General features: G+C 48.0%; 4 protein-coding genes and 1 long non-coding RNA gene across 5 annotated transcripts; 3 read left to right on the top strand and 2 right to left on the bottom strand.

Moving 5' to 3' along the window:
- Positions 1-27,722, top strand: LOC140219378 (uncharacterized). The gene is made up of 3 exons (XM_072289152.1): positions 1-2,165; positions 25,408-25,473; positions 27,500-27,722. Exons 1-2 carry the CDS (start codon positions 828-830, stop codon positions 25,450-25,452), a joined length of 1,383 nt encoding a protein of 460 aa, XP_072145253.1. The 5' UTR covers positions 1-827; the 3' UTR covers positions 25,453-25,473; positions 27,500-27,722.
- On the bottom strand, positions 5,771-9,604 carry LOC129386015 (uncharacterized). Its single transcript, XR_008613497.2, has 3 exons — positions 8,716-9,604; positions 8,045-8,104; positions 5,771-6,009 (listed from the first exon to the last, which is right to left on the bottom strand). It is a non-coding gene; the product is annotated as an uncharacterized lncRNA (long non-coding RNA).
- On the top strand, positions 12,969-14,630 carry LOC129385989 (uncharacterized). Its single transcript, XM_055073160.1, has 5 exons — positions 12,969-13,466; positions 13,556-13,658; positions 13,724-13,857; positions 14,106-14,165; positions 14,488-14,630. Exons 1-5 carry the CDS (start codon positions 13,235-13,237, stop codon positions 14,628-14,630), a joined length of 672 nt encoding a protein of 223 aa, XP_054929135.1. The 5' UTR covers positions 12,969-13,234.
- LOC140219430 (uncharacterized) lies at positions 19,015-21,359 on the top strand. The gene is made up of 2 exons (XM_072289227.1): positions 19,015-19,247; positions 19,434-21,359. Exons 1-2 carry the CDS (start codon positions 19,015-19,017, stop codon positions 20,215-20,217), a joined length of 1,017 nt encoding a protein of 338 aa, XP_072145328.1. The 3' UTR covers positions 20,218-21,359.
- On the bottom strand, positions 20,522-23,076 carry LOC126535646 (uncharacterized). Its single transcript, XM_050182451.3, has 3 exons — positions 22,477-23,076; positions 21,676-22,242; positions 20,522-21,397 (listed from the first exon to the last, which is right to left on the bottom strand). The coding sequence occupies exons 1-3, from the start codon at positions 22,783-22,785 to the stop codon at positions 20,522-20,524; spliced, it is 1,752 nt and encodes a 583-aa protein (XP_050038408.3). The 5' UTR covers positions 22,786-23,076.

Genomic DNA, 27,722 nt, shown 5'->3' on the forward strand with positions numbered 1-27,722 from the left:
AGAACACGCACCTATAAAGCGAGATGTAAGAAGGAAGAAGAAGCATGTGCTTGCTGCGGTAAAGCTAGGGAAACGACGGAGCATATTTTATTAGAATGTGAAGACGTCTACCCAGCGGTCGATTTAGGCACCACTGGCCTCCTTGAAGCCCTTGGGTTCAGCGGGAGCAGTGGTAAAGCAAACAGGTCCGCAATAGACATTAGTAAGAGGCGATTGGAGGATTAGTGGAAGAAAAGTAGGGAAACGACAAAAGACGGAGACGTACAAAAGCGCAATTCGCAATAGGGGATCAGAAGGTTTAGACGCGGTAGTTCATAGTTTTTTTTCTTTTTTCATTGGTTAACCTAGGTAGGATATTAGGCAGCATAGTAGCAAGAGCTTGGTGGCGCAACCCACCGCCCCGTTCCAAAGGGGACGCTCATATAACATCCATCCATCCATCCGGAAACGGGGTTTTGCACACGCTTTTCCAGGTGTTCTGCGGCTTTACTGGGTTTCTGGCTGCTGCGCCTCGATCGTGCTCCCGCCAGTTTAGTTGCTGTGTAGCAGGTTCGGAAGAAGAAGAAGCGGAGCAGTGCGGATGTTCGTCGCATGGGTTCCGTAGATTCCGACCCTCACTGACTATCTCGACCCACCGGGCCGCCAACTTTTGGGTTGGATCTGAGAGAGCTCACAAGCTGGATCACCCGGACACCGATTTCAAGACGGTAGGACCATTTCTTGGCAAATTACCGGACTTTGACGGGAAACGCTCGCCGCTAAGCCTACCGAGGTTTAGCACGACTATACGGGCGTTTGCGGGCAGCCAGACCCGCTCAGCGATAGCTATGCAGCCAGGACCCGACTCCCGCTCCACGATATATCCGAATTTTGAGCCATCGACGAGTAGGCTAGACCAGAATTTGCTAGAAGCGCAAGAGATGGACGACGACCACCTCGGCGCCTCCGACTCCGAGAATTCGGCGGACGGGGAGATCGAGGACTCCGCCATGCAGGAGCAGCAAGACACTCACAAAGTAGACGAAGCAAATTGGGAATTGGTTATGACCAAACGCCAAAAGAATCGACAGAGGAAGAACGGATGGAACGCCGCCAGCGCCGGGAATTCCCCAGCCCCACCGCCGACAGCTGCCGCGCCAGCTTCCGGCGCGCTGAAAAATGACGGGAAAGGAGCGCAGCGGCAGCCTAGGCAGAGGCTGCCCCCGCTCCCCAGAGACGATTTTAAGATTATCTTGCGACCGAAGGGACTCGTAGTCAAGTCGCTCCAACAATTTCAAGTGGCCCGGGCCGTAGCCGCGGCATGCAGCAACAAGTTCGAGGGAAGAGACCTGATCACGAGGCTCCGCACAGGGTCTAACATAATAATCGTGAGCACGCCGAACGAGGAGGCCGCCCAGCTCGCGAGGCGCATCACTAGCCTCACGATCGAGGGACGCTCATATGACGTGAACGCTTACGTGGCCGCACCAGAAAACACCCGGCGTGGCGTGATACACGGAGTGGACCCCAGAGCGACACCGGAGGAACTGAAAACCGACTTGTGGACGCGCACACAGGGTGTCACCATCCACAGCGCCCGAAGACTAGGCAAGACCAAGACGGCCGTCATCACCTTTGACGGACCCATCACACCGAAACACGTCATCTATTGCGGAGCCGAGTACAAGTGCTACCCGTACCGGCCCACAAGACAAATCTGCTACGTTTGCTGCCAACAAGGTCACCGCTCCGACGTGTGCCCCACACCGGACGCCAAGGCTTGCAAACAGTGCGGGATGCAGAACCCGCCAAAGGATCACCAGTGTACCCCGAGATGCCTGATCTGCGGAGGCAACCACGCCACCGGATCTAGGGAGTGCCAAGACCGACTAAAGAAAGCCAGGGACGTGCGAGGCAAGGCCAACGGCGGCAACAACGGCGGCGGACGCGAGAGCAGACGTCGCAGCCGGGACGACCGCGGCAAGAAGCCGAGATGGTTCAGCTCGGAGGGGGAGACTTCGCGGAGCCGTTCGAGATCCCGGGCGTCGCGGAGCCGTTCACGGAGCCGGTCACGGTCCTTCCCGCCCCTGCCGCCCCTGGCCATTAAGGGAGGGAGCCAGCTGCAGCAGCAGCAGCAGAGGAAGAAGACAAAGAAGGAGCCTACCCGAAAGAGCGGCGGCGTCAAGGTGAGCTGGGGAGCCGAAAACCCTTGGTTTGCTCCGCACTCGGGTGGGGTAGCTAACGAAAAGAACAACACAAGCAGCAACCGCGAACAGCCTAGACAGGAGGACGCGGAGAAAATAGCGCTTAGACGCGAATTAGAGCTGTCACGCGCTAGGCAGAAAGATCTGGAACGCCAAATAGCAGAGCTAACGAAGGCAGTGCGAGACCTTAGGTCGAACAACCCTCCGCAGCCACAGACCGTACAAACCCATGCATGCAAGCCCCATGGCAAGCAGGCAACGAGGATTTCGCCACGTTTAAAGCATAGATTCAGCAAATGATGCAGCACATGATGCAGCAACAAATGCAGCAAGTGCAATTACAAGTCACAGAGCTCCGAAGCAGCATCCACAAGCAGAAGTTTACCGAGAACATTAGAGAGAAGGCCTACCACCGCCCCGCGCTGGCATCCCTCGCCGACACATCCGCAAACAACACCGAGGCTTAAACATGGCCAGTACAACTTTAAGCAAGCAAGAAACCTTAGATATATGGCAATGGAACTGCAGAGGCTACCGTAAGAAGCAGGGCCTCCTCCAACAATACATTCATACACAACAAACACCGCCCGACATCATATCGCTTCAAGAGACGGGCACGACACCAACACTCGCAGGATACACGTGTTACGAGACTCAAGAGAAAGGAAGAACGGCGACCCTAGTCAGCAAGGCACTCATCGCCATAAGCCACGACAGGATAGCCGACACCGACGTAGAGCACGTGATTGTAGAAATTATACCAAAGAAGAAAAGAAAGAGGGGCAATATATTTATTGTAAATGCATACAGCCCCCCGAAACAGAGGAAGGCAAAATTCCACGAGCTTTTCCATGGCGCACGCAAATTAGCGAAAGACAGCACGCTAATCATCCTAGGAGACTTTAACGCCATGGACAAAAGCTGGGGATACCAAACAGCAAACCCAAAAGGCAAAACGCTAGCGGAGGCAGCAGAGAACACCGACTGCAACCTCCTCACAGACCCAGACACTCCAACCAGAATCGGAAACAGCGTTAGTACCGACACCTGCCCCGACCTCACGTTCATACGAGGAGCGGAACAAGCAGTGTGGGAGAACCTGTTAGAGAACCTAGGTAGTGACCACTACATACTCAAGACGCAAGTAACTTCGGACAGGCTAAGGCGTCAGCTGGGATCGGCAAAAATTACGGACTGGAGCGCTTTTCGAGACGCATGCGATAGGAATCTCGCCGAGAACGGGATCCAATCGATAGAAGAGTGGGGGAAAATGCTTATTGAAAAACAGCGCAAGTACACCAAAGAAATCGCGCGAACGACGCAGACGCCCGAGGTAGACGCCAGACTGCTCAAGCTGTGGGAAGCTAGACGCGGGCTCACGAAGAGGTGGAAGAAACAAAAATATAACAGGAAGCTAAAGATAAAGATCGCAGAAGTCACAGCGAAAGCAGAGGAGTACGCGGCGCAATTGGCAAGGCAAAATTGGCAGCAATTCAGCGACTCCCTCAACGGAACTTTGAACACAGCGAGGACGTGGCATACCCTCAAGGCTCTCATAGATCCGACCAAGACCAAGACAGAAAACAACAAAACCATCTACCGGTTCATCCACCAGTTCGAGGAACAAGACTCGGAACTCCTGGATAAGGTACGCGTTAAATGCTTCGGGGACACAAACCCAGCAGCTTACGCAGAGCGCTACCGAGGAAGAGAAAACGATAACCTGGACAGACCCATCACGCGAGAAGAGGTCTACGCAGCGATTCGAAGCACAACCAGAAACACGGCCGTGGGTGCAGACAAGATAAATAACGCACTCATCCGCAACCTCAGTGAAGGGTTAGTCGCAGAATTAACCGACTTTCTCAACAAACACTGGGAAGCTGAGACCATCCCCGAGGAGTGGAAGCATGCAGAGGTAGTGATGATTCCTAAACCGGGCAAGAAACTGCAAATTGAGAACCTCAGACCGATCTCGCTCACATCGTGCCTGGGTAAACTGTACGAGCGAGTGGTGACGCTGAGACTACAACAGTACATGGAGGACAACGAACTGTATCCCCACAACATGTTTGGATTCAGAGCAAAATTATCCACCCAAGACGTACTGCTTCAAATCAAAGAAGAAGTACTCGGGAACGTTCCCAGTAGCGGGGAGAATATAATAATGGCATTGGATATCAAGGGGGCTTTTGACAATGTAAGCCACGAGGCTATCCTCACGGGCATGAACGACCTGAACTGCGGGAGGAGTCTACGGCTACGTCAAAGCCTTCCTTTCAAACAGAACGGCAACGATTGGCCTCGGAGGGCTCCGATCAGAGAAGTTCCTTACTCCAAACAAAGGGACGCCTCAAGGGTCGGTCATCTCCCCCACGCTTTTCAACATAGCAATGATTGGCTTGGCAAAACAATTAAATGAAATCGACGACATACACCATGCCATGTATGCCGACGACATCACCATCTGGGTGAACACAAGCTCGCTCAGACAGATAGAAGAGAAGTTACAAGAGGCAGCCACCTGCGTAGAGGACTACGTCAGAGCAAGAGGGCTACCCACGAAACACGCAAGCAGCTATTTGATGTCTAAAAGATGTCTTGAACGGCTAATTCAAAAGCCTAGTAGCTGTCTTGATCAAGACATTTTGTAGCCATGGACGTCTAGAAGTACTTCAGTAAGCCCTGCTAACGTTACGCTAAAAGTTGGCTAATGGACAGCTTGACAAGAACAACTGAAGACATTTATTAGACATTCCCTCAAATTTTTGCGGCAGCTGTTACAGTAACACGACGTTTTCCCACAGTTACAATTTATTTTAAACGAGGCATGGACATCAGAAAAAAAAAAGTTTATATTGTCGGATAGAGTGATGCACAGGTAGTTTTTCCAGATGTGAACCATGGGAATAGTGTAGTAAGACCTCATTGGTCAATTAGTGCTTTTTAATTAGACCAATCAATTGAATGCCGCCTGTCAGAATTATTTTGCAAATGAAACAAAATCTGTATTGTATGATGATATCATTCCAATGTTCACCCATTGACCTAAACAAGAACATCTCTGCATGAAACATGTCATTATTGACAAAACTTCGCCCTGCTGGGTTCCACCAAATTGAAATAGCCTCTAGCAAAGAAAAATTGTCAGTGATGCTGCAGTTCAGGCAAAAATTACATCCTGGTTTCAGCTACAGGGGGCACAATAGCATTACACCAGTATACGAAACAGAACACTGTGCTGCAATGAGTTAAGAAATAAAGGATTGTACACATCTGGAAAAACACTCTGCGAACCACTCTAACTAGCAATATAAATATATTTTATCTGATGTCCATGCTTCATTTAAAAGTAAATTGTAACTTACTTTGTGGGTGCCTCTTGTAAGTAACGCCACATGCTTGCACAGCATCACGCAGAAATAATGGCCAGTTCTTCGGCATATCATCCATTAGTGAATTCCTTGTACGTTGCATGTTACCAGAACTGAAAGATAAATCATAATATGCTGTTATTTTTTTTTTCATAAACTGTACGATGAGCTTTTCATGCATAAAAGATGAGTGCAAGCGAAAATGCAGCAAGACATCAACTTCACACCATGTCACACACTCATACTTTATTACCTAATAAATTAGAAAAGACGCAGAAAGTGTAATCAACAAGAGTGACAAAAAGCAGCAAAGGTGATTATGGATAAATCTTGAAGATGATTGCCGCAGCTGCCAGAGTAGGCCAGCCTTCGTAGGAGAGCACTTGCTGCCCACAAAAACTTGCTGTCACAGGCCACGCGTGACGGTTCTTGTAGACATAGGCAAGCAATACCTGCACAGAAGAGGAAAAAGAAGGCGAGGGAGGAAATGGGAATATTGAAATCGGAACTTCAATTAGTAATATGTGCTAAGTAAGAAGTTTGCTCACATTAAAAATAAATTTAAGCACTCCTTTCTCTTAAATTATGGGTATCTTAAGGTAAAAAGGTTAAAGGTTAAGGTTAAGATGACTAGTATATTTCCTATCATAAGAAGCCAACAAACACTGACACTAAGGACAACATAGGGGAAATTACTTGTGCTTAATAAATGAAATAAAGAAACGATAAATTAATGGAAATTAAAGTGGATGAAAGAACACCTTGCAGCAGGTGGTAACCGAACCCACAACCTTCGCATTTCGCGTGCTATGCTCTACCAATTGAGCTACAGCGGCGTCGTTTTCCCATCCACTTTCTTGGGTATTTATGTGTTCTAGTAGAACCCTGGGAGTGTTAGCCAGCGCCACAACTCGGAGACCTTGTTCCTGCCATATAGTCATTAAGTTGCATAGCAGAGTCAGCCTTTAAATTATTATATGGTGTTTTGTGGCTAAAAAGCCACTTATCAACCTGTGAAACAAGTCTGAGAAGCTTCCTGCAAAATATAATCGGTTTAAAACAGTAATTCACTCTGCAGGTAAATGATGTACTAACTTAATTAAAAAGTTAAATAGCATTTTATATTGTTAAACTAAAAGCAAGTTTGGCATTTTGCACTGCCTAGCTGTTGTCTTCTTTTCAAACTTAAACATGACACAGTACAGAGTAAGCAGGTAGCATGCAAAGGAGGACTGGTGATAAAATAGTGTTCCAAAGCAACACTCCTAGCTGGATCAATCACTTTTGTTGATATATTTTCATGTGATCCCAATTGGTTTAGGGCAATACCTCACACAAATGATGCAACACCTTGGATGATGCGTCACACAAAATTGAAAGTATCTCATGATGTGATGAAACGATAACATTGCCCACTGTCTTCGAAGTGTTAACATGCTGTTTGCGCAAGAAAGTGCAAAGTGATTCATATAGGTAGCAAATTCATCAGTGCATCTATAGCCTCAGGTAATTCTGAGAATCTATGTTGACTCGCAGTTGAGAAGCCACTGCACACAAAAAGGTGTATTCAAGTAATGGTCCATGCTGAATAATTTCCCACCTAGTGAAAAGGCAAATGTGGCAGGCTAATGGGCTAGGGCAAATAGATTGCTAAATTCTGATAACACCTCCAATGATATTATTGAAATAGGTGATAAAAAACAGCACAGGTAAAATTGCAGTTATGACAAAATCTTAAAAGCACCTCTGCAAACTGCTGGAACCCTGAGCATCATGCCTGTTCTACATGCACATATGTTGCAGCGCAATCTACATCTCAGACGCAGGCGCCTCCACACATCACTTTGTGATCTCCTCACAATAAGGTTAAAAACAGTCTGGCACAAGCTACCTGATGTGATTCATTTTGCAAGCGCCAGCCAAGTGCTGATGGTGGTAGAGCGAAATTGAAGTTTGTCCTTGTATGGAAGCCTCGGCCCATGTTTTATCAATTCTAGCGGCAAAGCACAGCTTTTACAGCACACATAAATCTTAAATTACACTGCTTGCTGATGCTGTACAGTAAATTCCTGTAAAGAAACTAAATCACACAGAAAACATTTAGAGTACCAAACTATTCAAATACTGGCTTGAATACATTTGTGCATTAGGGAAGCAAGGTGTAATGTACACTGTTGTAGCAAATTTTTACTCATGTATGGTACACTTGTATGACACAGCAGAATTAATTTGAGTTCTTACATAGCAATGACTACCTACAGGTACATCTTGTAAGGCTTAGGGAAACTAATTATTAGTAGAACTGTGTATGTACACTGGCACTGAGAAATTGGTTATAATAGTGGCAGCTTATAATGGACCAGTGCAAAAAAAAAAAATGCCCGTTTGTGAGACACCAACTAGCTATTTTACCACGAAGCACTCCCTGGCCTTAACCCATATAAAAAGCACTGGGAGGACCAGAGAGGGTACAGTACATTGGCTTACACTGATCATGATGTCCCGTCATCCAGCTAGCGCCAAGGTACAAGAAGGATGTCCAGCTGTCTATAGAGTGAAAGGAACAAAATAAGATAGCATCAAGTGCAATTAGATAGCATTTGCTATTACAACTAAGGTGACCCAGTCACAGTCATTCAATAATAAGTGCCAAGCTGTCGTGTTTTCACTCCCAGATGAAGAACCTACTAGGTTAAAGGTTTTGCTGCTTATTTAGAACAAAACACAAGTGAAATTTGTACATCAGCAGACGATTTAATTTGGAATTGTATAGATGAAGTAAACATAGCAGTTATATTTTTTTGTTTTGCTATAAAGTGGGAACGCTACAAACTGCATAGTCACTGACACACACGCGCGCACACGCAAGAACAAAAGGACACAAAATAGGGCGAGTTCAGCCTGGTTCAGCATTACAGCCAGCGCGTCGTCTTCGAATGCACTCCTTTCGGTTGGTTCGTGCTACGTCAACCACAAAGACTAACAAGCAGGGCAAAGTTCTGACTGGTGTTGCGGCTGAACACAAGCAGAACCCTCGTATAAAAGTAATGACGAAAACTCGCAGGGCAGAAGAGCCCATATATCAAGAACTGTCGCGGGTAACACCTAAAAATATTCACATTGTTGACGAAAAACGAAGTGCAATGTATTTCACTTACCGGAAAAAGTGTTATCCGAACGTGCGACGTACAAAGACGCACCGAGACACGAAGGCGGCGAACGCAGATCCCGCCATTGTGGTAGTAAGCCGTCGGCGAAAACACGCAATACAGCCGATGTCACGAAGGACTGATGCAAAACACACGGCAAACAGCATCAGCACAGCTAAATGACTCCAATTAATATCCAGTATAAATGTACAGAACGGCTTAGAATGACGCACAACTGGCATAACGAACCCACGACCAGCCCACGACCGAGACATTGCGGGCGGCAGTGACCGTTTTTTCAAACTTCCTGCCTCCCAGTGTTCCCAGCACAGAACGAGATGTCCGACAAATTTGGATTGTGTCGCCGAAGTGATCGCAGCGCGGTGGCTCTGTGACACCGCTGTGCAACGCCGGCGTTTCGCTCCTGCTGCTGTCAGTATACCTGCTGCGCGAGCATAGAATGGCTTCCAGGCGTCGTGTGCGCGCCCCGTATGGAAAACAATAACACGCCCTTGATTGTTGAAGTTCTGGTGTGAAATTATTTAATATCAAAGCCAATTAACTTATGTTGCTTCCAACGAGTTCGATTTGTCTGTGGCGTCTTTTATTCGCTAACGCCGACGGCCAACGGTAACCGCACTTTTAACACGCCGTTTGGCATTTTATGCACTTTTAGACAAAAAGATCTAGAAAAGTTCTTGAGTTAGACATTCTGAATGCGTTTACCAAAACAGACTCTAGTGACACCAGTAGTGGGTTTTGCCGCAGATAGAATATATACTAGCATATTCCAAGTGCTGAGGTTATGTTTAGAAGAAATTCTATTTTCAGTCTTATCATAGACCAAGACGTCTATAGCCGTTTGTAGCCGTTTCAAGAAGTTTTTAAGAGGTTCTGTGTTTCGTGGGTAGCCTGCTCCACTGAGAAGTCCGAGCTCCTGAGAGTTTGGAGAGGAAAGCAAAACCGCACAGTCCCCACCAGCGACGAGTTAAAGCTCAACGTCTACCTCCAGGGGAAGCCGATACCGGAAAAGACGCTCATCAGAGTCCTGGGGATGTGGATACAGTCAAACCAACGCTGCACCCCACCCTCGCCCTACTCAAGGCATCCACCCTACAAGTGGCCCGCATGATCACGCGCATCTCACACGGACGCCACGGCATGCGAGAGGAGGACACACTCAAGCTGGTCACAAGCTTGGTCGTCAGCCGAGTAGCATACAGCCTCCCATACTACAATCCCATCAAGAGTGAGGTACAACAGGCGGACGCGATTCTACGCAAAGCCTACAAAACCGCACTCCACTTTCCCCACAACACCTCAACCGAAAAGCTCCTAGCCTTAGGACTACACAACACCTTCGACGAATTGAAAGAGGCGCAACTAGTCTCCCAACAACGCAGACTACAGCAGACCCCATCTGGCAGGGAGCTCCTGAAGAAACTAGGCTGCGCCGATCAACTTCAAGAGATACAGAGGACCGAAACAATTCCGGATGAGTATCGCAACACACTAAAAGTAGCACCAATACCCCGGAACATGGATCCCAACCTACACAAAGCACGCAGAGAAGCGAGGGCTGAATACCTACAAAAGACCCTAGCACCCCAAGAAACGACGGTATATGTGGACGCAGCCACATACGCCAGAACAGCGGGTCAGAGCAACAGCAACGCGGTAGCAACGGTGATCGATTCGAACCTACGCGAGATCACCAGCGCATCACTACAAGGCTGTACGATATTCGAGGCTGAAGAAGCGGCCGTCGCTCTAGCGGCAGCGGAGGGCTATCGGTCTAAACGGTCTCTAACAATCCTTACAGACTCGCAAACAGCGTGCCGCAACTACCTACGCGGCAGAATAGGGCACGGAGCACTCCGCATACTCCGCTCCGGAGACCACATAACAGAACGACAAACAAAAGAAGAACCAATTAGGCATACGATAGTATGGACGCCGGGATACACGGGAGTGGCAGGGAACCAAGAGGCGGACAGGATAGCTCGAGGGTACACTTATTACCGAGCATCCAACGTAGGCGACCTCGAGGAGACCGAACCTGTACCCCAAGACTATTCGGCAATAATAAATTACTACAAGGGCTGCAGAAAGCGGTATCCACCACCGCACAACTCCCTTAGCAGAGAGGGCTCTGTCGCGTGGAGGCAGCTACAAACGGGCTCGTACCCGAACCTACACGTACTCAGCAAAATGTATCCCACACTATACAATGACAAATGCCCCTGGTGCCACGAAACACCCACGCTGTACCACATAACGTGGGCATGCCAGAAGATAGACGTGGTACCCGTTATACCAAACCCGAGTGCGGAGCAATGGGAGGGAGTGCTCTCCAGCGATCGCCAGGTCGACCAAGAAGGTCTGATTCGGCGAGCACAACTGGCAGCAGCATCCAGCGGAGCCCTGGACTAAGGGCAACCGACCGTTGTGCTAAAAGATGGACGATTCCATCTGAAGACCGCAGAAGACCAGCGAATCTAGAGCTGATAAAGTTTTTCACTCACTCACTCACTCACTCACTCACTCACTGTGTAGCAAACGTAGCGCCTACATATTTATGTCGGCGCTACGTTTGCCACACAGCAACCAAACTGGCGGGAGCACGATCGAGGCGCAGCAGAATACATGTAGCGCTGAGTCATATCGAGTTAAGGCACACTCTGTTTTTAAGGGCATCCCGAGCGGTTTTTCGTTTATTGCGCCGCCGTTACCCTGAGTTAAATTGTGCCGCCGCGCTCCAGCTGTTGCATGTCGTGTAGGGCTACTGACAGAATGCGGTTTCCAGGTGGCACGATGGCCTCGACTGGAATAAACGCACACGACACCAAAGATTGAGTAAGCCTGAAAATATTTTATTTGCATTTTACAAGTACAACAAAAAGCACACGTCTACGCATCCACACAAACGCGGTTACATAGTCAAGAACATAGTCAAGAAATGGCTCATTATTAAGGGTAGCACAAACGCACAAGAAAGAAGACCTAAGCTACAACACGTACGATCGGCTGCTAAGTATAATAATTTCCCTGTCACCGCGTGTCACTTTTATACAGCATCTTTACAGCACTACCAGGCCGGGTAGTTTGGCGGAAAGAACGCAACAGCTTATACGGCCGTCAGCTGCCTCTTCCTTCCCACGAAACACAGAACCTCTTAAAAACTTCTTGAAACGGCTACAAACGGCTATAGGCGTCTTGGTCTACGATAAGACGGAAAATAGAATTTCTTCTAAACATAACCTCAGCACTTGGAATATGCTAGTATATATTCTATCTGCGGCAAAACCCACTACTAGTGTCACTAGAGTCTGTTTTGGTAAACCTATTCAGAATGTCTAACTCAAGAACTTTTCTAGATCTTTTTGTCTAAAAGTGCATAAAATGCCAAACGACGTGTCAAAGTGCGGTTACCGTCGGCCATCGGCGTTAGCGAATAAAAAACGCCACAGACAAATCGAACTCGTTGGAAGCAACATAAGTTAATTGGCTTTAATATTACATAATTTCACACCAGAACATCAACAATCAAGCGCGTGTTATTGTTTTCCATACGGGGCGCGCACACGACGCCTGGAAACCATTCTATGCTTGCGGCGCAGGTATACTGACAGCAGCAGAAGCGAAACGCCGGCGTTGCACAGCGGTGTGACAGAGCCACCGCGCTGCATTTCACTTCGGCGGCACAATCCAAATTTGTCGGACATCTCATTCTGTGCTGGAAACACTGGGAGGCAGGAAGTTTGAAAAAAACGGCCACTGCTATGGTGGCTAGAGGGGGATAGTGTGACGGGCGGGAGCGGAGGGGTGCACAAATTTGTGATGAAAAATGGCGGCCCCCGTAGATGGCGCTGGCTGCGCGACAAGTGCCAGCGGCGCTGGCCGGTATCGCGTTGGGCCGCGTGTTTTTACTTTCACCTTGTTTCCAATAATTGCACGCCGCGTCCGTGTTAACAGGACATGAACTAGTAATTTTGTTAGTTCGTTGAAAAGCGTGCGTTTGAAGTTTTAAATGGTGCTACTTAACATAAACGAAAACCACAATATTTCTGATAGACGCAACTGGCAAGCGGCGTTTAGGTTATAATTAAATGTTTCTCAGCATTGACCAGATTTCACATCTTTCGCCAACTTCATGTGAATTAATCCATTTACATGAGCGAACAGTCAAACTGTGTCGTGAGTGTTTGTTTCTTTATGCGTTTTGGAGTGTAAACTGCTTAATATTTTCTCTTATAGGGAGTATGCACTGAAACTCGGCCGCAATGTGGCGCTGCGGTTCCCCGAGCCCGGCGCCATGTTTGTGGTTGTGCCGCAGCAGCCGACGCATGCTTGCAGCTGTGTTCCGTAAGTGTTGTGTGGTGTTCCCTAGCATTTAGGTTTCTCGTGTGTTGCATGTGGCGTTGGTTGTTTGCAATACTGCTGCGTTGGAAGCTTCCTCTACGGATACACGCTGTAAAGACTTGGAAAAGTGCCCACACCGGAGCACGTTGTTGCGCGCCGAGCCGCAATGGTGAACTGCGCCGTCTACGGTTGTTCCAACCGGTCAAAAAACAAACCCAACGATGAGAACTTTCAACCGCTGGGCTTCTATGTCGTGCCCAAAGTCAAAGAAGGACAGTGTCTTAGGACAGCTGAGCTGTCTTCAAGGCGCAGAGCTCTGTGGCTGAGCAGAATTCGTCGCAAAGACCTGGACGAATTGGCGACGCATTACCGAGTTTGCGGGGCGCATTTCATCACAGGTAAGCACGGCAGCGGCATTAAAGCTTAGTTTTTTAGCGCAATTCTTTGCATGCAGCTCTGTAACGTACCAGTGGGCTATATTTTTCAGGACGACCAGCTTATTTGATGGATGAGGCTAATCCCGACTGGGCGCCGAGCCTCGATCTCGGCTACAAGTCCACGACGCACGCTGGAAGAAGCGCAAGCGACAGGTGCAAATTAATTTTGTACGCAGTCAAACAAGTGATTATGAACTAATCGAACTAATTTTTTACAGGTATATGCGACTCAAGCAACGAAGGCGCGCGAGTTCTGCAGCCAACGCCTTTGAATTAAGGCAGCGACCGGAGAGCGCGAGCACGAACGCGGCGCCCATCGCTGCAGGAACGGCGGCCGAGGAGATTTCTTTCAGTACGAAGGCGTCACTTCACACTTACATTCTTCTACTTTAATTTGCATATTGCACTGGACCAACCTTAAGCTGTCCATTATTGAACCTTGTGTACTGCGTCTGTGTAATTTAATATACGCGAGCCAGCACGCATTTACTGCAGTGCACAACATTAAAAAAAAAGGGGGGGGGGGGCGAGGGTGCCGGGGGCAACGTCCAGTTTACGCTCTTGCTTTCACATAAATTACAGTGTTCATTTCTTGTGCAGGTGACGAAGAATCCCCCTCATCAGAACAAACTGCAATGCAACACCTTGTAGGCCATGCATGTAAGCTAAGTAAACATTTATGCATTCGTACTTAAGAGAGTATGGAGCTCTGGAGCATGGCAATTGCTCATTTAGGCTTCTGTGTTATGTGCGCAAGGACGTTTGTCTTTGAATTCTCACAGCTGATCGAATACTGCGTTTGAAGCTGTTAACAGTAACGGTGCATGCAGATGCAACACAAAATAATTTGTAAATGGAGAAACCATTTAGTCAGCCCGTTAAGACTTGCGCACGCAAGCAAAGTGTTTTGTTGCGAAGGTTCCACTGAAGACTGCTTTTTTTCAACTAGTTTGTTTCCTTTCTGCGTGCTTTCATTTTGCAGCTCCCGAGGAGCCTTCATGCTTGGAATGTCCAGTTCTACAAGAAAATCTAGCCACAGCTCAGTGCCACCTGCAAGCGGATCTGCAGAATAACCAAGCTTCTGCATGCAAGTATCGCACAGTTTTGTTTCTAGGGCTTGTGTAGTATAGTGTCGCCCCCTGTCAGATCTCTGTGTCATCGTACATGTATGTTTTGTAGTTGTTTAGCTAGATGGCGCACCCCCCTTCTGTCATGTGACGAGCTTGTACCAATCGGGAGGTGTCATCTAGCGTGTGAAGCCTTTATAAGTAATAAACAGCCGCGGGTCGGCGGAGTCTTCGTTCCGGTTTTCATCGGGAGCAGTTAGCTCCGTGTCTCCTTCACTGCGCCGGTGCTAGCCGCGCGTTCGCCCGTCGGGGCCCCCCGCTTGCCTGCCGCTGCCGACACAACATCTTTTGGCGACGAGGATGGGATTCCCGCAGCGGTTCCGACCGAAGCCCCGGGAAACCAACGAGCTTCGTAAGTGAAGCGACCCTTCCCGTGTCCGCACGGCAGGCAAACGCCGCCGATGCACTTGGCGTCGCGAGGCTTCCGAGCCTAGGCCTTCTCGCCCCCTTTGTTCTTCCTTGCCCATTCCTGCGGCGAGCTCCGGCTTGCCTCCTGCACTGTCTCCTGCACGCTACCCGGCATGGCTTTTACGGCGAACCTTCCCGTTTTTCTTGAAGTGCCCGGCCCACCGTTAATCCCGTGGTATCGCTGGAAGAAAATTTTTCAGGCCCACCTCGAAGCGGCCGGCGGTGGCGACTGGACGGACGCGCGACGAGCCTCCGCGCTCGTCAGCGCTCTCGGGCGTGAGGGACAACGGAAGTACTTTGCAGACGAGGAGCAGGAAGCAGCAAGGCAGTTAACCAGCGCAGCGTCAGCTTCAAGCGAAGCAGCAAGGCAGTCGACCGGCGCAGCGTCAACGTCAAGTGATGCGGTCCCGCCAGCGTCAGAGTTTCCGAGACTCTTGCAGCGGCTTGACCGGCTGTTCGCCGCGTCAACAAATGTCCTGGCGGAACGGCACGAATTCACCAGTCGAAAGCAGTTCGAGGAAGAGGGATTCCTGGAATTCGTGACCGCATTGAAGGAGAAGGCGGTACAGTGCAACTTCGGCACAGCCTACAACGAGCGCGTCCGAGACCAGATAATACATGGCGTAGCGAACGTCAGCGTTCGCGAAAAGTTGCTGGCTCATGGCGAAACCCTGTCCCTGGACAAGGCAGAAGAAATTGGACGCTCGTTAGAAGCCTTGCATCGAGCGAACCGCGCGTTCGGCTCCGAAAATGTTCGAAGAATTGAAGCATCCCAGCTTGGCGTTCCGTCGACGGGCCAAGATGGCCGACTTCTTCCGGGGAGCCGCCAAGATGGCCGACGTAGTCCGGGAGGCCATGACGATGGTCGACTTCTTCCGAGAAGCCGCCGAGACGACATACTTCTTCCGAGAAGCCGCCGAGACGACATACTTCTTCCGAGAAGCCGCCGAGACGACATACTTCTTCCGAGAAGCCGCCGAGACGACATACTTCTTCCGAGAAGCCGCCGAGACGACATACTTCTTCCGAGAAGCCGCCGAGACGACATACTTCTTCCGAGAAGCCGCCGAGACGACATACTTCTTCCGAGAAGCCGCCGAGACGACATACTTCTTCCGGGAAGCCGCCGAGAGGGCCGACTTCTTCCGGGAAGCCGCCGAGAGGGCCGACATTTCGCACATGGCTCCTCCGGGAACCGTGGTGCATGCGATCGGTGTGGCAGCACGAAGCATATTGCAACGTACAGGAATTGTCCAGCAAGGAATCGGCGGTGCAACGCCTGCCACACGTTGGGCCATTTTGCATCAGTTTGCCGAAAAACCCGTACTGTTCAACACGTCTCTTCCGCAGAGACGCTGTCTTCGACTTCCGCAGGGCAGCCGTCCGCGTCTGTCTTGACGGTAAGCGCTTTTGAAACTAAAAAAGATTTGGAAGTTCCAGTCGTAGTGAACGGCGTCTCCATGCGACTGCCGGTGGATACGGGAGCGTCTGTCTCATTGATGACGGCCGAAGATTTTGGAAAGCACTTTGGTCGACAGCACAGACTGTCACAAACAGTGGACTTGAAAAATTTCTCCAAGCAATGCATCGACATTCAAGGCCTGTTTCAAGCCACTGTCCAGTTTTTCCAAAAGTCATGCTCCGTCACGTTCCACGTAACGACTACAGGAACATCACTGCTGGGTTTAGACGCCATCCAACGCTTGGGCATACAGATCGACGGTACGTCGCTGACATGTCGTCTACCATCGCTTCCTTCAGTACAGAGCCCCACAGGTGTGCCTCCGGGTTTTGATCACCTTTCCAGTGACGAGTTGGGCCTCGTCAACAACTTTGTGCACCGAATTCATCGGCAGCAAGATGTGAAACCAGTATCTTCAAAGTTGCGCCGACTACCCCTGGCTCTCCGTGACCAGGTCACACATGAATTGCGACGTCTCGAGGACTGCGACGTCATCGAGAGCGTCGAGGCTACTGAGTGGGTGTCTCCACTCGTGGTGGTGCGCAAGAAGGATGGAACCATGCGGCTCTGTGCAGATCTACGGGAACAGGACAGTCTTGTGTCTCAAGTTCAAGAAAGGGTCTTGCAGAAACAGTCGCAGACTAAACAGTACGTAGACAAACGTAGAGGTGCTCAGGCAACTCGTGTCAAGGTGGGAGACACCGTCAGAATCAGATTTAACAGGAAAGGAATTTTTAAGTACAGTAAACCTCGTAAAGTCAAGGCCCAGATAGGACCATCTATTTTTGTACTTAGTGATGGGCAAACGTGGCATGTGTCTAAGTTAACAGTAGTGAAGGATCCAGCAGGTAGTACGTTGTGTACAAGTAATAGGGACTTTTTGTACTCGTATTCAAACTTGGATAGTCATTCCGATGACTTGTCTGTAGTGACAGAGTCTTCTCATAGTCATAAGCTTCAGTTAAGTTGTGCGTCTGACTGTATCACTTCCGAGTCTACACAGTCAGCAGTCGTCTCTGATTCCGTTGGGGAATTGGTAGCCTCCCAGGACTTGTTGGGACGTCGAGAGGAGCTTCCTGGGCAACCCTCTCCAGCTTTGAGAGACAACCACATTCAATTGTCCAACCAGGGGGAGGGAAATAGTAGTGGGACGACTGGGTCTTCGAAGTCGACCGATACGCGTCGCAACCCCCAAAGTTCTTCTGAGGTACGCACGCGTCCTCATCGTGACAGAAAACGGCCTCCGTGGCTCGATGATTTTGTTTATGTAGTGTAGAGTGTATTTCCGTCTTCGAAATGCCACGGCTAAGGGCCTCGTTGTGACATTTAGCAGACAGTCCACATGTTTCATTAACACAGGTATAAAATGTGCTCCTTGTTGCGGTGCAGTGAGTTTTGTGCCCTGTTTCTTGTCAGACTTTGAGTGACTGCCCGTGTTTTGGTGCCCAAGACTGGTGCACGTGTATGTGAACTTGGGCAGGGATGGATTGAATTTGTTGTGGACTTAAGTGCGTGCTTGTGTGCATCTGGTGCACGTGTGTGTGAACGTGGGGGGAACGAACTGAAATTGCCTTTGGACTTAAGTGCGCGTCTTGTGTGCGCGTTTCACTGTATGCTTGCTTTGTTTCCAGGGGGGGATGATGTAGTATAGTGTCGCCCCCTGTCAGATCTCTGTGTCATCGTACATGTATGTTTTGTAGTTGTTTAGCTAGATGGCGCACCCCCCTTCTGTCATGTGACGAGCTTGTACCAATCGGGAGGTGTCATCTAGCGTGTGAAGCCTTTATAAGTAATAAACAGCCGCGGGTCGGCGGAGTCTTCGTTCCGGTTTTCATCGGGAGCAGTTAGCTCCGTGTCTCCTTCACTGCGCCGGCGCTAGCCGCGCGTTCGCCCGTCGGGGCCCCCCGCTTGCCTGCCGCTGCCGACACAACAGCTTGCAAATCCTGTGTTCCTGCATGTCCTGATTTTGGCCGAAGCGGTGTGAGCAGACGTAAAGTCTTCAATGTACTTGATTAAAACACAATCCTTTAAGCTGGAAATGTTTCAAATATTTAACAAAAATTATATTGTTGGTGTGGAAAAAACACAGGGAATGCGGGAGATGGAAATTCAACACGATGAACAAAACAGGATGAAATCAGGAGCCATTTCGACAAGTGGACTTGTCTTCTTCAAGGCAACATGTCACTTTTAGAAAGGCAAGTCCACATGTCGGCACATTGGCTCCGGCTTTCATCTTGTTCTCGTTTTGCTTATTGTTGGTGTAGGTGCGATATGTGCAGTACAATCTGACCATTATGGGTGTGAAAATTAGGGATGCGGTTTCTTTTGCACTGAAAGCTAATCGTATAACAAACAGTTCAGTCTGACAGGCAGATTCAAGGTCATTATTTATTACAATAATAAAAATCCTCATGTAAAGGTGCTGAAACAAGTAACATCATTATACATTGTGTTGACACCAGTGCTTTCCCTTCATATGGTTATCACACATTCAATTTATCATGCAGGCATGATAGACAAAGAGGTGACAGCTGACCTGCTGTCAGCCCACATCTCTTCACTGGAGGAAGAAAACCACCGCCTTCAGCATGACCTGGATATTGCACGCAGTCGCCTGGCAAAGGCAGCCCCTGGAGACAGGGATGTGCTCCGCAGCAACCCAGACATGGTTGTTTTTTACACAGGGCTGCCAAATTATGCAGTTTTGGAGGCTGTTTACATCTTAGTTGAGCCTCATGTAAGGCATACATTACGAAACCGCCTGAGCAAATTTCAGGAAATGGTCGTTTTCCTAATGAGGTTGCGGCTTAACGTCCCGTTACAAGATCTTGCATACAGGTATTTTATTCTGGGCAACAGCCATACCTATATTCATTTGTAACATTAAGGTTCCTGCACTACGCAGAACTGCAGTTGAGCATGCAATAGCCATTTTGTGCTGGTGAACTTTATTGCATTAGCTTCAATAACACTTACTAAAGCACATAACAACTCAGCAGTTTTATCTTACAGGTTTGGCATTCACCAGTCAACCGTAACGAGGACAGTAGAAAGGTGGCTTGATGCTGCTTACATTAGGCTCAGCAGTCTGATCAAATGGCCAGAACGTGAAGATCTTCAAAGAACGATGCCAATGGCATTCCAAGAAACATTTGGCAAGAAAGTAGCTGTGATTCTGGATTGTTTTGAAGTCTTTGTGGACAGACCTTCAGCCATGGAACCTAGATCATTAACATGGTCTACGTACAAGCATGCAAACACCGTGAAGTACTTAATTGGCATCGCTCCACAAGGTGTAATTACGTACATATCAAGAGGGTGGGGTGGGCGTACCAGTGACAAAATGCTGACAGAATCGTGTGGCATTCTTAGCAACCTGCTACCTGGCGACTCTGTGCTGGCTGACAGGGGTTTCTTGATCTCTGATGCCGTGGGCATGTGTGGAGCGAAGCTGGAAATCCCAGCCTTCACTAAAGGGAAGCCGCAGCTTACTGCATACTCTGTTGAGGCAACACGTAGGCTAGCAAATGTTAGGATTCATGTTGAAAGAGTTATTGGGTTAGTCAGGAACAAGTACTCCATTCTCAAAAGCACTCTTCCCACTGAATTTTTGGAGCCGAAGGTGCTTAACGGCATAAAAGTCAGCGCACTTGACAAGGTTGTATTTGTGTGTGCCGCACTTACCAACCTGTGCGACTGTTGTACCATTTGACTGACATGTGTCCTTAGTGCAAAGCATCTAGTAAATGTACAGTACTTTTTTTACACCCGCCGTGGTTGCTCAGTGGCTATGGTGTTAGGCTGCTGAGCACAAGGTCGCGGGATCGAATCCCGGCCACGGCGGCCGCATTTCGATGGGGGCGAAATGCGAAAACACCCGTGTGCTTAGATTAAGGTGCACGTTAAAGAACCCCAGGTGGTCGAAATTTCCGGAGTCCTCCACTACAGCGTGCCTCATAATCAGAAAGTGGTTTTGGCACGTAAAACCCCATAATAAGATAATAAGAATACTTTTTTTACGACTTCTTGCAGTCATTACAAAACCATTTCCGCGATTTAGGTGCCCTCTTCAAATTAACACACTGAAAGTGAAACCATTGTCGACTGCAATGCTTCCCATCACACCTAATCATGTCTCCATATTCTGGCTGCTGACAGTGGCAATATTTATCATCCTGACTGCCTGCACTTTGCTCCACTACTACTTCTTCAGCAGCAGTGGTCCAATAACGGAAACAAAGTTCAGGCAGGAGAACTCGTTCAAAATACAATGCACACTTCTCCACAATTTCGTTGCAGAACTCCTTATCAAACATTACTCTTTCAATAAAAATATCTTTCTGTGTCCATACTACAAAATCGCAGTAGTTTCTTTTGCAGACAAACATCTGCATCATTACTTGCTTGAAGTAATGATGGTTTCTCAATAACTTTGCATCATTGCCATCAACTACAAGATAAGATCGTTGCCGCTCTGGAATTTCGCAAATAAGTGCATCTTTTGCAGAGTATGGACATTTTATCTCCAGAAGGCCGTCTCCACAACAATTGCAATGTACAAGGCCATCAGGAGTTGCAGCCAGAAATGGTCGCTCTATGCTTATGTGGAGGCCAGACATTTCACACTTAAAGCCTAGATGGTGCTTCTGCATTGCCTCTATGTAAGCTGCCCTCCCAGCAGCTTCTTTCTTCTTTCCCCACTGAGTTGCTGCAGTCTGGAATTTGCAGTCCTCTGGGTAGCACAGTCTCTTCAGCAGGCTCTTTGAAGGCTTGGTCAATGAAGTTGCAAATACCGCTCCTGCATTTGAAGCTGTGATGCGTCCAGTCCGAAATAAATGCCACTTCTCGGATGCAGATTGGGCCTTTGTCTGCTTCTCGATCAGTACACACACCTGCAGGAAATTGCAATTCATGTGCAAACAAACACAAATATTTATCCTTTCGATTGTTTTTTAGTTTTGCTGTAATGCTTTAAGGATGTTGTAGATTCATGACAATATTGCATACATTTGAAAAGTGCCCAGGCAGCATGTGCAGGTTTAGCATAAATTATAATTGTGAACAGATGCTGACACATGGATGCACGGCACATTACAACAACAACCTGCACAATTAGTTTTTTTGGCAAGGTATGGCTGTAAGCAAGCTACAAAGAGACGAAGAAACTTACATCAGGCTCAATTGAGAGGTCCTGCAAGACATTACGGCATTCTGCCTGTACATCCTCCAAGGAAATTGGGCACTGCTTCCTTTGCAGATTGCGGAGGAGGAGCTTAGGGTACTTCAAGCCCAAGGGAATGTAGGGGTCAGCAAATTTTTGGGCAAGCGAGAGAAGTGCTGGCCTACCCTCAGATTTACTCAATGACGAGAAAAACTTTAACATCTCGTCCTCTCTCGGCTTGGGCATTTCAACACTTGGTGGGTCGCGGGGGGCAGCCTCAGTGTCGTCCAGGCGGCGTTTTTCCATTGCGGAAGACGCGAAGTCCATCTCTGCCACCGGTCGGCATTCCAAACTGACGAGATGAGGCGGTAGCCATGCATTTTGCCCATCTGTGCATGATTGACCATCCCGGCGTGTCACAACAGCCTCCAAATAAAAGAGCACTGCACCAACGTGTGAGCACGCCTCCCCGAGGCCGGCCATGCACGTACAGTGCGCGCACAAAACTTCCCCGTCAGCTTTAATCAACAGCCACGGCAGCAGCAGCTTATCTCTGAACGCCTGAGAGTGGCGGACCTGCGCAGGGAGAAAAGATACATCACAGTGTTTAGCTTACGCGATTAGACACTGTGAACACGAAATCAGGCGTATGAAGCACGAACAACATTACAGCAACTTCACCGACGATCTAGCGACAAGTGCGACGGACTGGGCGCCACATACATTGCTTGCTCCATCGCTATATTTCTGGACGACTGAAAAAATGCCCCAAGCCGCTGACATGCGGTACATTATATAAGTACAGCCTACCTTTCCAACGACGACGACGTTGCCATCACGAACTTTCACTCTTGGTGGCTCCACGAGACCACTGGTGACGTAATTATGAGCCTCCAGGGATTTATAGCTCTTTAGCTGATCCCGCGTCACGAAGCTCGTCCCGTGGACTAGATAGTCTCTGATGTCCGCACGGTCGACACTTGGATAAAAAGCAACATCGTTCGTAAAGTGGTCATCGGACAGCGCCAACGGGTCATCTCCGCCGCATTTCGCGATTTTGATGATGTATCTGCTGCGCTCGGGGTCAGGCAGCGACTTTGCGTAGTCGCTGAGTTGCATGTTACACTGCAGTCGCGCCGAATGAGACGTACACAGCAGCTTTTTGTCGCGCAACAACGTGCTCCGGTGTGGGCACTTTTCCAAGTCTTTACAGCGTGTATCCGTAGAGGAAGCTTCCAACGCAGCAGTATTGCAAACAACCAACGCCACATGCAACACACGAGAAACCTAAATGCTAGGGAACACCACACAACACTTACGGAACACAGCTGCAAGCATGCGTCGGCTGCTGCGGCACAACCACAAGCATGGCGCCGGGCTCGGGGAACCGCAGCGCCACATTGCGGCCGAGTTTCAGTGCATACTCCCTATAAGAAGCAATGGTTCGCGTGTTTATTTTTCGCTCTCGAAGGTTCAGTGTTGAAATCATTTAAATTTAATTTTCTCTTTTCCTTGCAGAGCTTATATTTTTAAAGTAGAAATGGCAATGGTGTAGTCAGGGCTCTGTTGCACCGAACATTTTCATTCATTATTTTTTTAACTTTCTCTCCCGTTCCGTCGCTTTCGTGAAAATTGATTCTGCAGCAGTTTTCTCAAGTATTTGCAATGAATTCAGGGGCCGTTACTTTCACATACGTAAGTGCACTTGATGGAAAAATAACACCCAGCAAGCGATATATATCTTCCTTGCTTCTCTGGTTTCACGCCGCAGCCTCCACACAATATAAGTGCATGTGTGCTGTCGAGCACCGACTGCGCTTCCTCCGGCGAAGAAACAGTGCACTGTGAGCGCAATTGGCCCCTGAGGAATACAGAGCAACACAACGATTCCGGTTGGTTGCTTTCTGACTTGAATTTCGCCAAATTCGGCACCAAGATGTGGTCAACCTGCTCGCCCTCGAGCTCACTGGCTCCGAAAAACTCACTGTAACGTTCACTTGGAAACGTTACCTTATTCCATGTTGCATCAGGTAGGCAGACATTATGACACGCACGCTCAAGTTGCACGGCGTGCTGCTTATTTGAGGCAATGATATCTGGTATATCTGGCCCCTGGCGTAGCTGCGCATGCGCTACGGTGTTTTCTTGCTGGGCGTCTTGCCTGTTGATTGCGTTCAGCTTTTGCCGTTTTGCAGCAGGTCCAAGCTGCTCGCATATATTTCTCTTTCCTTTTCATCGGAGCTTTCTTCGTGAAATACTTAGGTGCCTCAGGGAACACAGCGGGCACGGCGTCTTCTTTCAGACGCGGACGATCGCGCGGCAATTCCACAACCTCACCGTTCACTGTGTGCCGGTAGGTCCTTTCGACGAATCTTTCGTCGAAGTGCCGTTGACAAACCACGCTGTCGTTAGTAAGCGCTTTTTCAGCCCGTTTAATATTTCAGGCCCACTGCTCCCTTCGCAAGACATCAGTTGGGGCTTTAAACACAGAAAGCTTTTGCAAGCAAGATCGATACCCGCCTTTGCATCCAGGTATAAAGCACGTGCTTGAGCGGCTTGACGGCAGGGTTCATTACATCCAACAGTCTGAACAGTCTGAACAGTGTGGCAACGCGACGACCCAACACTGCAGACAAATTTCACGGACGACGACAGAGGCGACAGCGAAGCGTCAACGCAGCCGGCGAAGCCTTGTCAGTGCCCGGCCGTCACAAGCGTGGCACCTTCGAACACAGCAGTGCCCCTAGCGGTGGCTAAATTTTCACCGCGTTCCGCGCGCTCCTCCTCCATGGCGCGGATGAGGCGCCCGACACACTACCCCCCTCTAGCCACCATACCACTGCCATCCGCAATGTCTCGGTCGTGGGTTCGTTATCTAGTTGTGCGTCATTCTAAGCCGTTCTGTACATTTGTACTGAATATTAACTGGAGTCATTTAGCTGTGCTGATGCTGTTTGCCGTGTGTTTTGCATCAGTGCTTCGTGACATTGGCTGTATTGCGTGTTTTCGCCGACGGCTTACTACCACAATGACGGGATCTGCGTTCGCCGCCTTCGTGTCTCGGTGCGTCTTTGTATACGTCGCACGTTCGGATAGCACTCCGGTAAGTGAAATACATTGCACTTCGTTTTTCGTCAACAATGTAAATATTTTTAGGTGTTACCCGCGACAATTCTTGATATATGGGTTCTTCTGCCCTGCGAGTTTTCGCCATTACTTTTATACGAGGGTTCTGCTTGTGTTCAGCCGTTCAGAACTACCGCGCTCCACGTCTTCCGCAACCCCAGTCAGAACTTTGCCCTGCTTTGTTAGTCTTTGTGGTTGACGTAGCACGAACCAACGGAAAGGAGTGCATTCGAAGACGACGCGCTGGCTGTAATGCTGAACCAGGCTGAACTCGCCCTATTTTGTGCCCTTTTGTTCTTGCGTGTGCGCGCGTTTATGTCAGTGACTATGCAGTTTGTAGCGTTCCCACTTTATAGCAAAACAAAAATATAACTGCAATGTTTACTTCATCCATACAATTCCAAATTAAATCGTCTGCTGATGTACAAATTTCACTTGTGTTGTTCTAAATAAGCAGCAAAACCTTTAACCTAGTAGGCGCTTCATCTGGGAGTGAAATCACGACAGCTTGGCATTTATTAATGAATGACTGTGACTGGGTCACCTTATTTGTAATTGCAAATCTGCCTTTCAACTGACTTGATGCTATCTTATTTTGTTCCTTTTACTCTATAGACGGCTGGACATCCTTCTTGTACTACCTTGGCGCTAGCTGGATGACGGGACCTCATCATGATCAGTGTAAGCCAATGTACTGTACCCTCTCTGGTCGTCCCAGTGATTTTTATATGGGTTAAGGCCAGGCAGCGCTTCGTGGTAAAATAGCTGGTCGGTGTCTCACAAACGGGCATTTTTTTGCAGTGGTCCATTATAAGCTCCCACTATTATAACCAATTTCTCAGTGCCAGTGTACATACACAGTTCTACTAATAATTAGTTTCCCTAAGCCTTACAAAATGTACCTGTAGGTAGTCATTGCTATGTAAGAACTCAAAAATTAACTCTGCTGTGTCATACAAGTATTCCACACATAAGTAAAAATTTGCTGCAACAGTGTACATTACACCTTGCTTCCTTAATGCACAAATGTATTCAAGCCAGTATTTGATTAGTTTGGTATTCTAAATGTTTTCTGTGTGATTTAGTTCTTTACAGGAATTTACTGTACAGCATCAGCAAGCAGTCTAATTTAAGATTTATGTGTGCTGTAAAAGGTGTGCTTTGCCGCTAGAATTGATAAAACATGGGCCGAGGCGTCCATACAAGGACAAACTTCAATTTCGCTCTACCACCATCAGCACTTGGCTGGCGCTTGCAAAATGAATCACATCAGGTAGCTTGTGCCAGACTGTTTTTTAACCTTATTGTGAGGAGATCACAAAGTGATGTGTGGAGGCGCCTGTGCCTGAGATATAGATTGCGCTGCAACATGTGCGTGTAGAACAGGCATAATGCTGAGGGTTCCAGCAGTTTGCAGAGGTGCTTTTAAAATTTTGTCATAACTGCAATTTTACCTGTGCTGTTTCTTATCACCTATTTCAATAATATCATTGGAGGTGTTATCAGAATTTAGCAATCTATTTGCCCTGGCCCATTAGCCTGCCACATTTGCCTTTTCACTAGGTGGGCATTTATTCAGCATGGACCATTACTTGAATGCACCCTTTTGTGTGCAGTGGCTTCTCAAGTGCAAGTCAACATAGATGCTCAGAATTACCTGAGGCTATAGATGCACTGATGAAGTAGCCACCTATACAAATCACTTTGCACTTTCTTGCCAAACAGCATGTTAACACTTCCAAGACAGTGGGCAATGTTATCGTTTGATCACATCCTGAGATACTTTCAATATTGTATGATGCATCATCCAAGGTGTATCATTTGTGTGAGGTATTGCCCTAAGCCAATTAGGGTCACATGAAAATATATCAACAAAAGTGATTGATCCAGCTAGGAGTGTTGCTTTGGAACACTACTTTATCACCAGTCCTCCTTTGCATGCTGCCTGCTTACTCTACTGCGTCATGTTTAAGTTTGAAAAAAGGCAACAGCTAGGCAGCACAAAATGCCAAACTTGCTTTTAGTTCAACAATATAAAACGCTATTTAGCTTTTTAATTAAGTTAGTACATCATTTACCTGCAGAATGAATTACTGTTTTAAATGGATTATATTTTGCAGGAAGCTTTTCAGGCTTGTTTGACAGGTTGATAAGTGGCTTTTTAGCCACAAAACACCATATAATAATTTAAAGGCTGACTTTGACTCTGCTATGCAACTTAATGACTATATGCCAGGAACAAGATCTCTGAGTTGTGGCGCTGGCTAACACTCCCAGGTTTCTGCTAGGACACATAAATACCCAAGAAAGTGGGTGGGAAAACGACGCCACTGTAGCTCAATTGGTATAGCATAGCACGCGAAATGCGAAGGTTGTGGGTTCGGTTCCCACCTGTGGCAAGGTGTTTTTTCATCCACTTTCATTTCCATTAATTTATCGTTTCTTTATTTTGTTTATTAAGCACAAGTAATTTCCCCTATGTTGGCCTTGGTGTCAGTGTTTGTTGGCTTCTTATGATAGGGAATATACTAGTCATTTGAAACATCATCGCATACATACCTTAAGATACCCGTAATTTAAGAGAAAGGAATGCTTAAATTTATTTTTAATGTGAGCCAAACTTCTTACTTAGCACATATTGCTAATTGAAGTTCCAATTTCAACATTCCCATTTCCTCCCTCGCCTTTTCTTTCCTCTTCTGTGCAGGTATTGCTTGCCTATGTCTACAAGAACCGTCACACGTGGCCTGTGACAGCAAGCTTTTGTGGGCAGCAAGTGCTCTCCTACGAAGGCTGGCCTACTCTGGCAGCGGCGGCAATCATCTTCAAGATTTATCCATGATCACCTTTGCTGCTATTTCTCACTCTTGTTAATTACACTTCCTGCATCTTTTCTGATTTATTAGGTAATAAAGTATGAGTATGTGACA

This window comes from Dermacentor andersoni, chromosome 7 (assembly GCF_023375885.2).
Source record: "Dermacentor andersoni chromosome 7, qqDerAnde1_hic_scaffold, whole genome shotgun sequence".
Lineage (NCBI taxonomy): Eukaryota > Metazoa > Arthropoda > Arachnida > Ixodida > Ixodidae > Dermacentor > Dermacentor andersoni.

Excerpts from the sequence above, each read along its gene's own strand:
- LOC140219378 (XM_072289152.1), top strand. The coding sequence starts at position 828 with ATGCAGCCAGGACCCGACTCCCGCTCCACGATATATCCGAATTTTGAG. Across the intron at positions 2,166-25,407 it reads GAAAGAGCGGCGGCGTCAAG|ACGGCTGGACATCCTTCTTG; the intron begins GTGAGCTGGGGA and ends TTTACTCTATAG.
- LOC129385989 (XM_055073160.1), top strand. The coding sequence starts at position 13,235 with ATGGTGAACTGCGCCGTCTACGGTTGTTCCAACCGGTCAAAAAACAAA. Across the intron at positions 13,467-13,555 it reads CGGGGCGCATTTCATCACAG|GACGACCAGCTTATTTGATG; the intron begins GTAAGCACGGCA and ends TATATTTTTCAG. Across the intron at positions 13,659-13,723 it reads GGAAGAAGCGCAAGCGACAG|GTATATGCGACTCAAGCAAC; the intron begins GTGCAAATTAAT and ends AATTTTTTACAG.
- LOC140219430 (XM_072289227.1), top strand. The coding sequence starts at position 19,015 with ATGATAGACAAAGAGGTGACAGCTGACCTGCTGTCAGCCCACATCTCT. Across the intron at positions 19,248-19,433 it reads TTAGTTGAGCCTCATGTAAG|CCATTTTGTGCTGGTGAACT; the intron begins GCATACATTACG and ends AGCATGCAATAG.
- LOC126535646 (XM_050182451.3), bottom strand. The coding sequence starts at position 22,785 with ATGCAACTCAGCGACTACGCAAAGTCGCTGCCTGACCCCGAGCGCAGC. Across the intron at positions 22,243-22,476 it reads ACGTCGTCGTCGTTGGAAAG|GTCCGCCACTCTCAGGCGTT; the intron begins GTAGGCTGTACT and ends CTCCCTGCGCAG. Across the intron at positions 21,398-21,675 it reads ACCTCTCAATTGAGCCTGAT|GTGTGTGTACTGATCGAGAA; the intron begins GTAAGTTTCTTC and ends AATTTCCTGCAG.